Source organism: Bacillus rossius, chromosome 12, assembly GCF_032445375.1.
Source record: "Bacillus rossius redtenbacheri isolate Brsri chromosome 12, Brsri_v3, whole genome shotgun sequence".
Lineage (NCBI taxonomy): Eukaryota > Metazoa > Arthropoda > Insecta > Phasmatodea > Bacillidae > Bacillus > Bacillus rossius.
This window is the reverse complement of record NC_086339.1, coordinates 16,612,378-16,627,637: the sequence shown is the minus strand read 5'-3', so window position 1 is coordinate 16,627,637 and position 15,260 is coordinate 16,612,378. Positions and strand designations below refer to the sequence as shown.

Sequence of the window (15,260 nt, the reverse complement as noted above, 5' to 3'; positions counted from 1 at the left end):
AAGACTAGCCTGGCGCCCTCCCGGAGAACAAACACCTCAACAGAAACACCAGCAACTACTAGGCTCACCCCGGGTATCGAGTTCAAGACCCCGGGTGATGGCATTATTAAATATAATTAGAGACAAATATTTGACTAGACTTTTATAATTTTTGGCATTTATGTCATTGGATATCCAAAATATATTCATATCCTGAAAAAAAATATTGCGATAACTCAATTCTGAAATAACAATAATTTTACTCTTTGTATACAAAATGGCGTCACGTACGGTTGCATGAAACGAAATCGATGTAATTTGGTTTTGTAGTGTAGCTGGTGTAACAGAATGAAACGAAACTTGTTATGTTCAATGTTCAAGGTCAAGGTAATCTTGTTGAGTGAAAATTAAAATCAAGATAGCGAAATTAGTGATCAGTATAAGGGCGCGGTTACACGGGAGTCTGAACTACTTCAGGTGAACATGTTCAGCTGTTGAGTGCGGTTACACACAGTCTGAACATGTTTCGTTCGAGGCCATTTCTCATTTAACTTAAACAGGTTGGCAAAGTAGTTCAGATCGACATATCTTCTACATTAGCCTCTGATTGGCTGGTTAGAATATAAACAGTCTTTTGCAGAAATTCTAGATGGAAAGTGTTTCTGGCACAAGTTCGAGTAATATTTTACCGAATGCAACAAAAAAAACCAACAGATAATTATACATATTTTTTAATTTATCCTGACCTTAATTTTCTTAAAACTGAGATAGGTACTCTCGCTCAAAAAATAATAAAAAATAAGTTTAAAAATTTTACTGTGCATGTTTGAATTCCCGATTTGTAAAAAAATATTGAGCAATATGTAAACACATTTCATTTCTGCTGATAATGCTGTATAAACAAGTGAGAAAATCCCGCGTTTTCTGGATGCAATTAAAAAATAGAGATCAACAACACAGTCATTCGTTGACAGTAGACAATCGGTTTTAGAGCTAAACACACTTTTCAGCAACTACCGTGTAACCGCACACTTTCGCGTTTGTAAACGTGTTTACTTAAACATGTTCACCTGAAGTAGTTCAGGGTCCCGTGTAACCGCGCCCTTAATGTCTGACTTCCCGTTTGATGCTCGTCAGACTTACATTCTTATTTGTGAGAGTGAGACTGTTTGGAACCATGGCTGTCTCGACACGAGTGAGTACGACATTCTTTTTTTGAATAGTGTGGGCGCGAAATTTGATTTATTTGGCTATTGGTGAGTTTATACATGGTCAATTATATTGTAACCAAATATTGTAGAAGAACAATATAGGAAAGTCGCCAAAAAAAAAAAACGGGTGACACGTTGTGCAGCGCATTTGGGACAATGCGCATTTCGGAATTTTAATTTTTTTTTTTAACAAATATCGCCCAAATATGAAAATTAAAAAATTCGATATCTCCTAAAGTAATTGGAATTTCTTATCTCCGCAGGCTGTTTTGAAAAGAGGACGTAAAAGAGCATATCGATGGCCTAATTAGCAAACCTCGTATCTCACAAAAATGAAATTTTACAGGAGGAATGAAAAACTGTCCACAGTGTTCCAGCTTATAGATTTTTGGTAAATAATCACTTACAACACATTAAAATGCATACTGTAATTATAATGTGGTGAAAAATCCAATATTGTTTAGTTATTTTATTAAATAATGGAGTTAGAAGGTTTGCAAAATTATTTCCGTGGAGATACGAGTTTTTACATGCCACAATTTAACCAATAGCTTTGATGAAATTAAACTAACCATTTGCTTCAAAATATTTTTATTGATTACCATGAACTATAACAATTAGTTGTAGAGTAGTAATATTTACATTTTGTATGATAACATACGAAAAAGTTATTTTTAAACAGTAGAAATCATGATTTAAAATGTGTGCATGTAGGCCACCAAGTTCACAAATGGCTTAGACAAACCATGACGAAGCAGCACTCGTTCCTCGCTATTCGTCAAATGGAATATTATCATAAAAACTATGAAAATCTACCTCCATAGTTGCTTTAAGTGATTGTAGATGTTCGAATTTCAGTTTCTTCACTTTAAGTCGCTCTTTGTATAGCCTAGGAAATGATTCGAATGCCATGGCAGATTGATTTTTTCTTATCCGGTTGGGCAGAAGAGTCCAGTCATCTGAGAATTTCAACTTGTAGAGGATATTTCCATTTGGACAATACCTCAATGCTTTTAAATCAGTAACAGTAGGTTCTCCAGGTTTGCGTCCGGGTCTAATGTTTGAGTACAAGTGGTGTTGGTCGAATCGTCTGAAGTATTCATGGTTTACATACTTGACAACATAAGGTCTTGGATTCTTTCTTGCATTTTTGCACGCATGTACATAATCTGCTGGAACATTTATAGTCTTATGTTTCAGTTGTCGCTCAATTGTAGCATGCATGGAGTCTGCCTCCATTTGTGTGTGTCCCTTCTCCAAATATTTCTGTTCAATGACAACATTGTTTGTCATTGCGATGTGTAGAAGTGCATTCGACAGAGTAGTATTCCTATTTTGATAACAGCAACCGTCGCTGTACAGAATGAGTTTATTTGCATTCTCTGGTAAAGGCAACTGTGATCTTACAAAGCCTGTAATCAGTGTAGAGAATTCATTGGCTGTTAGGCCCCCTTCAGTCTCATTCCATAAGAAACAATATCCATCATGTGTCTTTAGATCAAATACTGTGAAATTGTGGACAGCCAGTTTAGTTTTGTAATATAAACTGGAAACATTTGAACGAGGACAAAGCAGTAACGACTGCAAGTCCATTGTGTAGACACACTCTTCACTAACTTTATCTGAATCCTTTTCCTCTCTTGCCTCTTTCTTTTTTTGCTGATGGATCTCGTACTGATCTTGAGATAAATTACCAGCTTTAAATGCAGCACAAAGATCACATTCATCTTTCTTAGGTGTGTACAGACTTAAATTGTGTTCTTCAAACACTTGTGAGAAAGTGCACGATGAAAGTGGCTCAACTTCTCTACTTATACACCAGTCATCCTTGTAAAACTTGTACAGCTGAATTTTTGACGTCCACATAGGTTCCAAATATTGTTTGCTGGATGATGCACGGCAGTAATGAGATTCAACTTTGCTTAATTTTGACAAAAATTCTTCTAATGATTTCCTTCCTTCTGGTTTGCGGAAGCTGTGAAGTTGGGGCACGTTTCTCTCTTCATCATTGTCTTGTGTTTTTATTTCCTTCTCAGAATCTTTCTGCCAATTTAGGGCTGTCCACTCTCCAATACTAAGTGTATTCAGAAACATCTTTTTACATACTCTTATTTTTTCTGATCCTCTCTTCAAAAAATATTTACAAGAAAATGTTCGTCTGGAAGTTGATGCATCTTTCCTATCTCTGTGCCGTTTAGTTGGGTTCATTTCAGTTAATAACCTTACAAAGTATTTCTTTTCCCCCCACTCCAGTGCCCAGTACTCCTTAAAATTGTGTTCCCTATCAGATTCTGTCAGTGAAAAACACATGTTGCTGCTGTTTTTTTTCCTTATGCAGTTGCACCTAGGCTTAATAGATTTTTCATTCCTTTGAATATCGTAACACCAATAACCATCTAATTTGCGCTTCCCTTTGTATTTTTGACCTAGTTTACGTGCAGTTTTTGACTTGTTTATCTTCCATGAACTACTTTTCACTTGATGACGCTTCCTTCTCTGTTTAGAAATTGTAAGCTTGCCTTCATGAACAGCAACTTCTTCTTCCATTGATGGTGGCATGTAATCTGGGTCTACCATATTACAATTCTCAAGCCTGGAACAATGTGGCGATACACCTTCCAGAGTGTCATTAACTTCCTTCTGTGGCGATGCTTTGGCACTTTCAACATTATTTAATTCTTCATTACTTTCCACAGTTATTTGGCTCCCTATGTTTAGCTCTTCTGTAGTAACACCCAAATCTTTGATTAAATTTTCTGTAACAATTTCATTGTTGCACATTTCTGTGTCAGTCGATGAAAGAAAAACTTTATTAAAAATACTACTTGTATCGATAATTGCAGATGTTAAAGAAATAAAACTTTCATCATGCATAGCTACATCACTTTCTAAGAGACATGAAGTCCTGTTATAATTCTTGTTTTCTAACCCTACATCTGGTGTAATCGGAAATAGAAACTGAATTTCAGAGTCGGTGTCCATCATTTGCTCTTGTGGCATAGTTTGACCAGAATTGCCAATTTTAGCAGCTAACTGTATTTCATTTTTTGTGTCCGTTTCATCGTTCAACAATGCATCAGAGCTTAAATTTGCGCTCATTGGCGACAAAGTCCCATCATGGTTAACTTTAAATACTCCACATCCTTGGAAATTGCTCTCGTCTGGTGGCTGTAATGCCATAGCAACAATTTTTTGTGCTCTTGACATTCTGAAAGTAAGAAGAAAAATGTATTTTAGTATGTTGCAATTACCGAAATATCTTGCACTTTACGATTTTCCATGGAAATTAAAAACTAAAATTTGAATATAAATTTTGTTTCTGAAAATATTATCTGAAATAGAAGTCGTAGTAACACTGTAATAATTACTAATAATTATTATTAAAGTAATGCAGGGGTGGGAGAAAATAACACTATTAATACTTCAAGTAAAACCTCTTAACTCCATAATAAACCAATGGCTTTGTTAGTAGCAAACCTCTTAACTCCACACCACTACAAAATAACTCAACGATCATATGTAATAATTTTTGTATAGTACAATCGTAAGCAGTAAACAAATCATTAAAACTTACTTGCTTGAAAAGAGTTTTTGTTTAGTGTTGCATTATATAATTGCAACAAACAATAGCAAAGAATGCAAGCATATCGTCATAACTATTCACTAACCATTATGTACTGAGGAGTTAGCAGGTTTGCCAACTCAAATATTTACATGTGGAGTTGAGAGAAATGCAAAAACATAATTTATACATGGATGAATTGTAACTGGAGTTATGAGTTTTGTTGTGCATGTCGGTACCAAGGTTTGTCACTAGATGGCACCAAAATATAGAATTTGACCAAAAGTGGAGTTACGAGGTTTGCTAATTAAGCCATCGATATAATGAAAGTTATTTCAGATTTGAAAAAAAAAAATTTTGACGATAATCCGTACACTACATATTTACCCAACGTTATTTTAGCGATTTTTATTTCATGGTTTTTTAAAAGTTTTCTTTAGTAGTTGTAATTTATTATGGCTGGAAAAAATTGTTCAATGTTTGGTTGCAACAATTACGATGTTGCTAACTGTTCGAAGTCGTTTTTTAGATTCCTGAAGGACGAAACACTGTAAAAGTAACCCATTCCGATTCCACTACTTTATAACAATGATAACCTTTGTATGGTTTAAAATTTTCACTTATTGATAGGTATACCAAATATTGTTATACTGTAAGATTAGTTACTGAATAATCTTCTTAATATTTCTCAAGGTGCAAACAGTGGGTGTTGAAATGCAAGCGAAGTGACTTGGATTTTGTGTTCAGAAAGAATGGACCTGGTCATTTTAAATCCAGACACATTTGCTCTGACCATTTCAAGAAACAGGATTTGCTCAACCCTAACCTGCCATCACAAGGGTAAGAACAAATATATGTTAATTTTTAACTCTTTGAACATTTGGAACAAACTGTTATGTTTGAAATGACATCATTTTTCAGATCGGTAAATCTGTATTGTACGGATTAGCGCCAAAAAAAATCGTACAATTATGAAATAACTTTCATTAGGCCTATATGCTATCTTACGTCCTCTTTTCAGAACCGCCTGCGGAGATAAAAAATTCCAATTACTTTTGGAGATATCTAATTTTTTAATATTTATTTTTTGGCGATTTAAAAAAAAAAAAAAAAAATCCGAAAATACCTTTATTCTGTGCTCTTTAACTTCCTCTTTTCATTAAACCCGGCGGAGATCAGAAATTCCAAATACTTTAGGAGATATTGAATTTTTTAATTTTCATGTTGTGCACTGATGCGGCGTTCAGCGGGAAGCCTACGATTCACACATCTTTCTGGACATACCCGAATACTCACGTTGGCAAGCCTTCTTTTCTTAAAATTAGCAAGAAGTAATTAAAAATACTTTAAAACATTGTAGATGGTTGGTTATATTAGGTAAGTATAGCTACATTAAAAAAACTGTAAAATCATTTTATGGTTGCTTAGCAAATAACATTTTAATATGTAGCTATCCAGCGCTAGGAAACCGTTTACATGATTTCACAGTATTTTTAATGTAGCTATCCTAACCAAATCAACCATCCACAATGTTTTGAAGTATTTATAATGTAGCTAACAACCTAATTGACCATTAGTTTTCATGAGTTGCATATTTATTTACAATAAACAAAAAAAAAAAACCAAAGATGCACGATCGGGCGTTTGCCTCTCGTCTGTTGAAAGAAGGCTTGCCAACGTGAGTGTTCGGGTATGTCCAGAAGGATGAGTGAATCGTAGGCTTCCCGCGTTCACCATTGTTGCTTGTTTACAAGTATTATTATTTATTTTTTTCGCGACGTAGTTGAACGACTACATCACGTAAAAAGAAAATTACGTGAGTTCCTACTGTTCATCCTTTTTCCCGGTTTGTTAGGTCAGGTCAGCTACATTATAAATACTTTAAAACTAAACAACCATTAAAATTAATTTTTATTATTTTTAATGTCCGTTCAGTTTCAAAGTATTTATACTGTAGCTGACCTGACCTACACTACCTTTGTCCCGTTTTGTTAGGTCAGGTCAGTTACATTATAAATACTTAAAACTATACAAGTAAAATTAATTGATATTATTTTTAATTTCCGTTTATTTTGAAGTATTTATCATGTAACTAACCTTACCTAATGGAAAATTTCTGTTATTTAGGCATTCACGCACACACGGCAAAATATAAAATGGCGTCTGTTGAATGATTACATAGGGCTTGTATTGCAAAATAAGAACGGCGATATCTCCAAAAGTAATTGGAATTTTTAATCTCCGCAGGCAGTTTTGAAAAGAGGACGTAAAAGAGCATATAATGAAAGTTATTTCATATTTGTACGATTTTTTTTGGCGCTAATCCGTACAATACAGATTTACCCAAATTCAGGATGGTAAATTCATTTTGCGATGATAACAAGTTTTCAAAAGACGAGAGAAAAAATGTGCCGAAATCGCCCATTATAATACACGGAAATTTGAATTTCGCGGGCGTTCTGCAGAACAAGCGGCTAGGATCGCTGCAGTCATGTGTCGCCAGCGCACGCCATGTTAAATGGCCTGAGTTTCCTATATTGTTCTTCTACAATATTTGTTGTAACTTATGACTTGGAGATTTAGTATTATTTAGTTTGAATGATTTAGCATTCACAAGATTCACATGTTTCTTACTCGTGACAATTTTTTTTTCGGCTGTTACCAAAATTGTTTACATCTACATTCAATGAGTATTGACAGCCATAATCTCATTTAATGAACTCACCTCTACGATATCTTAAAATATTGTTTATATATATACACAAATTTTAATTAGAATAATATTATAAATGGTAGCCAAAATATGTTCAGATTCTACAGTGTCAGGCCTATATCAGAAATAAGTTTTTTGAATGAACATTTGTAAGAATTTTTCAGATTTTCCAAGGTCACTCTCCATGATTTAAATATAACCAGTAGGTAATTGTTTTGTTTAGTTGCTCTTTAGAAAAACAATAAATTAACTAACAAAATTAGATAATTAATATATCTTTGTTTACAAAAACATTTGTCACTAAACAGTTACAAGAGAGCTATTACAAATTAACAGAAGTAGCCTTTAAATAAAAGTAATGAAAAAAAAATTAAATTACCACTGTGGTGTGGGAAACTGAGTCTTAAATCTGTATTTTTTAGTTGTCTCAACATTTCTGGTGGTTCGGTACTCCAGCTTAGTTAAATATTTTATGTACCTGACAGTTTATTGTGTTGATTTATTCAGTAAAAATATTGGAATTAATTGCACTCTTTTCTTTCAATGGTAAGATATCAGTAATACTCTAAAACTGTGCAAGCGATCTGTGGGTTGTTAGCTAGCAGGTAAGTTATAATATATGAAATTAAAATAAAATGATCAATTTTGGTTAGCAAAATGTGCGAATTTTAAAATGGTTATCACCAATTTATTAATTCATGCTTTTGAATTCTGTTTCCAGGGTCGTGTTATCGATCTGCGAAGTGATACGCTGTCGAAGCCGACGGAATCGATGCGCAAAGCCATGTACAAGGCTGAAGTTGGCGATGATGTGTTAGGCGAGGATCCTACTGTGAATGGTGAGGTTCAAGCTGAGGTCCCAGTTATAGGCATACTCTTTTTCCAAAGAGATCTCACGTCATAGTGTTCAGCATGATATCTTACATGCTAACTCAATATCTCTCCTTGTCCATTTGGGACTATGGTTTACTCATTTTCCATTGAAAATAACACATACTTTATTGTCTATAGCTGATATTATGAAGGATGCAATAAATATTAAAAAATATTTAAATCAAATAGAAAACAGTTGAAAGGGTGCCTGTTAATCCCGTACTATTGTGCCATTGTGGTGTCATGTTATTTGGCACATGGGCTGAAGAAGGGGAGTAAAAGACCTGCTATGAAAAAAATCACAAAAACTTCACATCAATCTAACAACATAAGTTTTGTGGATATTTAATAAAAATAAAAGAACAGAAATTTTCTTTCTCTAAAACATACGACAATAATGTGTGTTTTTTATTTTAAAAATTCAGAAAAAATTCCAAAATATATTTTAAAAAAAACGATAAGCGATGTATTAAGGTTTTACAATACAACCCGAACTAGTATTTCTTCTCACTGACAATTCTAGTCCATTAATTTGTCCATTCGTTTTTACTTTTTAGGTAATACGTAGTTTTTAGTTTACTCCTTTCTTGTGCCTTCCCTAATGAATTACACTTAACAGGCTTGGTTGTTTCTCCTATTCCCTCCCCCCTCATCCCCCAAAGTTTAGGTTTTAATTGAGAACCCGGTTAACCGAATCACTGATAATCAAGGTTCTGCTGTATTCATAATTTTTGAGATATTCAAGGTCAAAAGTTACTGTGAATGACCATGAAATGGTTATCCATAGTATAGAGGTATTTGAGAAGCCCTCAATAGAAATGAATTTTACGTTTATTATTTTACTTCTTACCTCTATGACTTTGTCTTAGTCCTGTTATGAATTATATTTACCAGTATTGTATCTCTATGGTCAGGTCAATTTGGTTTTACTCTTTAAGTATTTTCATGTTTTATCTAAGTAATAATTTTATGAAATGTCTTTGCAAACATTTGTTAAACGGCGACGAATAGGAAATGAGCTTACACCTTTTAATATTGTTTTTGGGTCATTACTGAGGAAAGAGTATATGTGATTGGACGCTCGACTGCGCATAGATTTTATTTAAAGAATTTAGTATTTCCAGTGTGATTTCGGAGAGTGTTCAATAGAGAAAGCTTTGACTGTTTGAAACAAATTGGAACTAGAGTTTCTGTTCTACTATCATGGGAGAAGGATTAGAGAGAAAGAGCTCCGTGATTTAGTCATAAATGAATGTAAGAATATCACGTAAAACATTGGTACGACGACTGAATAGCTAGAATCTACGTGAAATTGATGATTTTATAATAAATACCGGAACTACACAATGAAGAAGAGGTAGTTACCGATGTTCGAAGCTCTACTAAAGAATCGACGACGACGATAAGTTTTGACTAACAGCATAAATAGAACTGGATCAACGACGAATTAAGAAGAAACGAAGAAAAGGACTATCAATCTTCGATATGGAAGGAGTTCGACAGCGGTAGACGGCATCGTAGACGGTGTACCGGAGGACATCATCCTTCTAGACGACTCCAGGTGACCGACGCCAGTCCTGCTGGAGTACCAGCAGCACGAGAGGAGGTGCATCGAGACGGAGACCTAACCAGCAACATCGGAGGAGAGACAGGGGTTCGGAGAGGTTTTCCACAGCCTCTTGGTATTGTAACGACGCGACGAGGTTTGTTTGCCCCATCCCCGAATTAACAAGAACAGCGAGAAGTTACCTGTCCTATTTTAATGGCAAGATATCTTAAACTATGATGTTTACGATCAAGACCTAATTTGAAACTCGCTAAAACAACTTAATACTACTTAACTACGTAAAGACTTGTAGCTTGTACATACTGGACCTGGTTAACTGACATTGATCAGTAATATGTACGATATCAAAGTTAAAATCTGTTAAAGTCATTAATTGTCTTGAATGTTTAAAGAATAGTCCCAGGTCCAGAAGTCTTGAGACAGTTTGATCTACCGAAAGAGACTGAGCTAGTAAAAACAAAGAAAAGACTAATTTGCCAGTTAAAATGTGTTTCAATAATATTTAAAATATTGACTGATAACCAAACTATTATTCAGTGGTACAATTACGTAAAACGTAATTAGTTCTGAAAGACATTTAAGTATAACGGATATTGAAATTTTGTTTAATGAAAAACCTATTTAAACATGAATAATTGTCTCAAAGGTATTTGTATGTTGCTTGCTAATCATTGACTCTGTCACTTTTCATGTTACAGTTGGATATGTTGCAAAAGAGTATTGTCACCCATACAACCATGATTTTGACCATAGTAAAAAGTTAAATTTTCATTATATTTTATTTTTCCGATTGATAACCATACTTACATATCATGTGTATGTTAAACCAGATAGACAGAAATATTTAGCTTGGATTGTCTTGAAAGAATAATTAGTTTTTATTACACTGAGATCAGCAGTCATAGAGAAGTTAATGCTTTTAAACCCACTACTTATATTTGTTGATTTTAAGGTCAGAATACTTACACCAAAGAGAAGGAGACATACTGCTAAGGAATTATACGACATTTTATTGTTTGGTATTCACAATGAGTCAAACTACACCAGTACATACAACTTGAGAATAATTTATTTTCACTATCAACATAACAAGACATATTTTAGTTAATATTCTGTAGAGGTTAGTAGTTGTGCTACATACACAATCACAGCACTAGTACTTTATAGAGTTTTCACGGCGCCCAACTAGACCACATTTTACATTATAGATATTGGCATTTTAGGAAATATACTCCATAGAGTAATTCTGAAAATACTTATAGAATTTTTGATCACCCAACGGTGGCACACCCTTTTGAAATTTTGGTCGCTCATCCTTGGAGCTGTCTGAAAAATAACAGAAGAAAAGGGAAAATTCTGAAAACACTTCAGAATTTTGGCGCACAACGTGTAAGCCAACGTTAGGGACTATTTTATGATTTTTTTTTGAACAACTCAAGACACTTTGAAAAATACAGACAGTAATTTTATTTTGTCAAGATGACAGACACAGGTAGGAAGTCATATTTTTTGAGAGGTAGCAATGACACTTCTGACTCTAGTCCTGAACGAGAACCTAGAGAAGTAGTACCAGAACAGCACATCGAGACTACTGGTATGGAGTCACAGCAGGAAATGGAGTTGGGTCATTCGCCGCCGACACCAACTGTTACCCTAGATGCACTGTTCCAGTTCATGAATAAGGAGAAATTAGAACGGGAGCGTAAAGAACAGGAGGAGAAACTAGAACGGGAACGGGAGAAACAAGAACGGGAGCGTAAAGAACAGGAGGAGAAACTAGAACGGGAACGGGAGAAACAAGAACGTGAGCGTATAGAACAGGAGGAGAAGTTAGAAAGGGAACAAAAGGAGCGAGAAAACGCCGAAAGACTAGACAATTTAGTGCAAGTCTTAAATAACACTTTAGGCAGGATTGCAGATGAAACAGCAGAAATCAGGCATGACTTAACTGAAACACAGCACGAGATGCAACAGAAGTTTTCCAGTGTACACACTCGTATTGAAGGTGTAGAAATATTCAGTAAACACACTGACGATAAAGTAGTACACTTAAGCGAGCGTCTAACAGGAAGGTTAGATATGGTAGAGGCGAAAATAGGGGAAATAGAAAGAGAATCCAGACACATCGCAACATTCTCGCCCCAACTAACGACTCACCACACTAGCGAATGTAATACCGACAAGGAAGACACGCCGGTAAACAAATCGATAACGATAGAAGCCGAGCGAAATCCCGCGAATATTAGTACTGCAATTATGTCAGCAGATCCGGTACTTACACTACACCACCCTTCTAAGAAATGGTTGGATGACGTTCCAACATATTCAGGGAAAAGTAATGAAAACCCTCGAAGATTCTTAAATCAGTTTGGAGAATATTGCCACACATTTAAGTTAACAGACGCAGAAAAATTGAAATGCGTTAGCCACTGCTTGAAAAACACGGCATATTATTGGTGGGAGTTGGCGAAAGATTCGGTACACGCATACGAATCGTTTCAGAAAGCTTTCATATCCCAATTTTGGAATACTCGTATCCAAAGCAATTTGCGAATACAGTTGCATTCTGAAAAATTCGAAAATCGTAAATTTCAAAATTTAGAGGCGCATATCAGCGATATGTACGAGAGAACTCGTTATCTTGATTGCCGTATGGAAGACGAAGAGTTTATTGCCATGATAATTTCGCAATTACCACTCAATTATCAATTACAACTTAGTGGACGGCAATACAGTAATATTGTAGATTTCAAGGAACAACTGTTAACGTATGACCGACTCGTTAAGCTCGATAAAACGGTAACGCACAAAGAAACTAACGAGCGCAAGAACACGAACCAACAGACACCGTTATACAATAACTGGCGCAACCGAAATGAAGGGCAGAACAGCGGACACAAACAACCTCAAATTCACACACTGAACGTTGAAAACTGCGGAAGTAATTGGTATCACAATGGATATCGAGGTCAGCGATATGGTAACGGATTTTATAAACCACAGTACTATCGTCGTAGAAACGAGAAGCGACAAGACAGACGCGAAAATGAATCACAGTGGGAGAATAAACGTCAGGAGGGGACAGTTAATTTCAGAGAGAATTCAGGCGAAAATCGAACAACGAAAGAACGATCGGCAAATTACAATAATCATTCCGGAGGTCAGTACAGCATAAATGCACAAACGTTTGTACCGTCTGAAAAAGGGAACAGCTTTAGCACCACCATTCACGACGCGCGACAAGGAGAAAGAAATTCATATTCTATAGCGCCAAGTCACGAGCAAAGCAACACGGAATGGCCGCGCATGCAATCTAGCAGAAGCTCAGATACAAACCAAGGAGGTAATAACACATTTTTGATTTCACCGAATGCAAATAATGGATTTGCTAATTTGTCACAAGAGCAAATTAGAGGATTTAAGGACAGTGCGGTAAACTAATTAGGGATGGCGAAAACCCGCTCCGCACGTCAGTCCCTAATTGTAAGTTAGACGGGGCTAGTATAAAATTGGATCCCGACGCAAATGACAAGAATAATTGTCGAAGCATACACACCATTATGTTCAAAGAAAACGAGCGTGAATTTTTACTCAGCGAGCCCACAGAAACCGAAGTTCAAGCGAAACAAGCACTATGTCCGGAGATATCGTTAACTTTAAACGGAGTTAAAGTGCCTGTACTATTAGACAGCGGCGCAGAGATATCCTGCATCAGCGAAGACTGCGTAGCCATGATAGAGAGCACCGGAATATCATTACCGAGAATGCCAGTACCGAGTTTAAAGATTCTAGGGGTTACATCAAGGGCTAGTCCCATCATTAATCGTCAGACCTTATTGGAAGTAGAAGGTTTAGGTAGCACCAAGTACATTAATGTATTAATCGTAAAAGGATTGGCTAAACCAGTAATTTTCGGGGTAGACTTTCTAACTAGCCATAAAATAATTTTGAATTTTGCAGGTTGGATGGTAACTGCTATGGATGACACAGAAAATACGAAAACTACTGAAAATTGGGAAGTTTCGGAAAAATGCATTGCAATCATTTATAAGGAAACTGAAGAGTTGGTCGCAGCCAAGTTGACATCCACGGCGGATCTTCGGAGAAAATACCAGAAAGATTCCAGCAAGATGAGTTTTAACTGTGGAGATTTAGTACTCAAGAGAATGAATCCAGTAAGCCAATTTTGGAAGTACGTCACTAAGAAGCTATTTCTACTCTTCGATGGACCATATATGATCACGAAGATTATTAGAAGTAACTGTTACGAACTGTCTGACATTAAAACGAAACAAGTAATAGGACACTATAATATAACGCAGTTGAGGAAATATTACACTCCTGTAGAATAGTATACACTGTTACACATATGTCCGTTTGAAGACATATATCGGTGACAATACTCTATGTTTGCAAGTAAGTATGTAAATAAGGTCAATAATATGAAATGTAAATTTTCTGCAAATAATTAGAATATAGATGAGATGTTTGTATGATGAGAAATGGTCCTAAGACCTATATCAGAGTATAGTTCGTTAGTCACATTTCTGAAGGGGACTATTCTATAGAGGTATTTGAGAAGCCCTCAATAGAAATGAATTTTACGTTTATTATTTTACTTCTTACCTCTATGACTTTGTCTTAGTCCTGTTATGAATTATATTTACCAGTATTGTATCTCTATGGTCAGGTCAATTTGGTTTTACTCTTTAAGTATTTTCATGTTTTATCTAAGTAATAATTTTATGAAATGTCTTTGCAAACATTTGTTAAACGGCGACGAATAGGAAATGAGCTTACACCTTTTAATATTGTTTTTGGGTCATTACTGAGGAAAGAGTATATGTGATTGGACGCTCGACTGCGCATAGATTTTATTTAAAGAATTTAGTATTTCCAGTGTGATTTCGGAGAGTGTTCAATAGAGAAAGCTTTGACTGTTTGAAACAAATTGGAACTAGAGTTTCTGTTCTACTATCATGGGAGAAGGATTAGAGAGAAAGAGCTCCGTGATTTAGTCATAAATGAATGTAAGAATATCACGTAAAACATTGGTACGACGACTGAATAGCTAGAATCTACGTGAAATTGATGATTTTATAATAAATACCGGAACTACACAATGAAGAAGAGGTAGTTACCGATGTTCGAAGCTCTACTAAAGAATCGACGACGACGATAAGTTTTGACTAACAGCATAAATAGAACTGGATCAACGACGAATTAAGAAGAAACGAAGAAAAGGACTATCAATCTTCGATATGGAAGGAGTTCGACAGCGGTAGATGGCATCGTAGACGGTGTACCGGAGGACATCATCCTTCTAGACGACTCCAGGTGACCGACGCCAGTCCT

General features: G+C 35.5%; 1 protein-coding gene across 4 annotated transcripts in view; it reads left to right on the top strand.

The window, feature by feature from the left end:
- The first annotated feature begins 247 nt into the window (after nt 1-247).
- Nucleotides 248-15,260, top strand: part of LOC134537610 (uncharacterized) — a 49,342-nt gene continuing 34,329 nt past the window's right edge. The window contains exons 1-3 of one of the 4 annotated variants that reach the window (XM_063378249.1): nt 374-1,174; nt 5,446-5,592; nt 8,187-8,304. In XM_063378249.1, coding sequence (XP_063234319.1) covers nt 8,238-8,304 — 67 coding nt within the window. In that variant the 5' untranslated portion in view covers nt 374-1,174; nt 5,446-5,592; nt 8,187-8,237. Of the gene's footprint in view, nt 1,236-5,445; nt 5,593-8,186; nt 8,305-15,260 lie in introns of all 4 variants that reach the window. The other 3 variants (XM_063378248.1, XM_063378247.1, XM_063378250.1) reach the window with 3 other exon arrangements.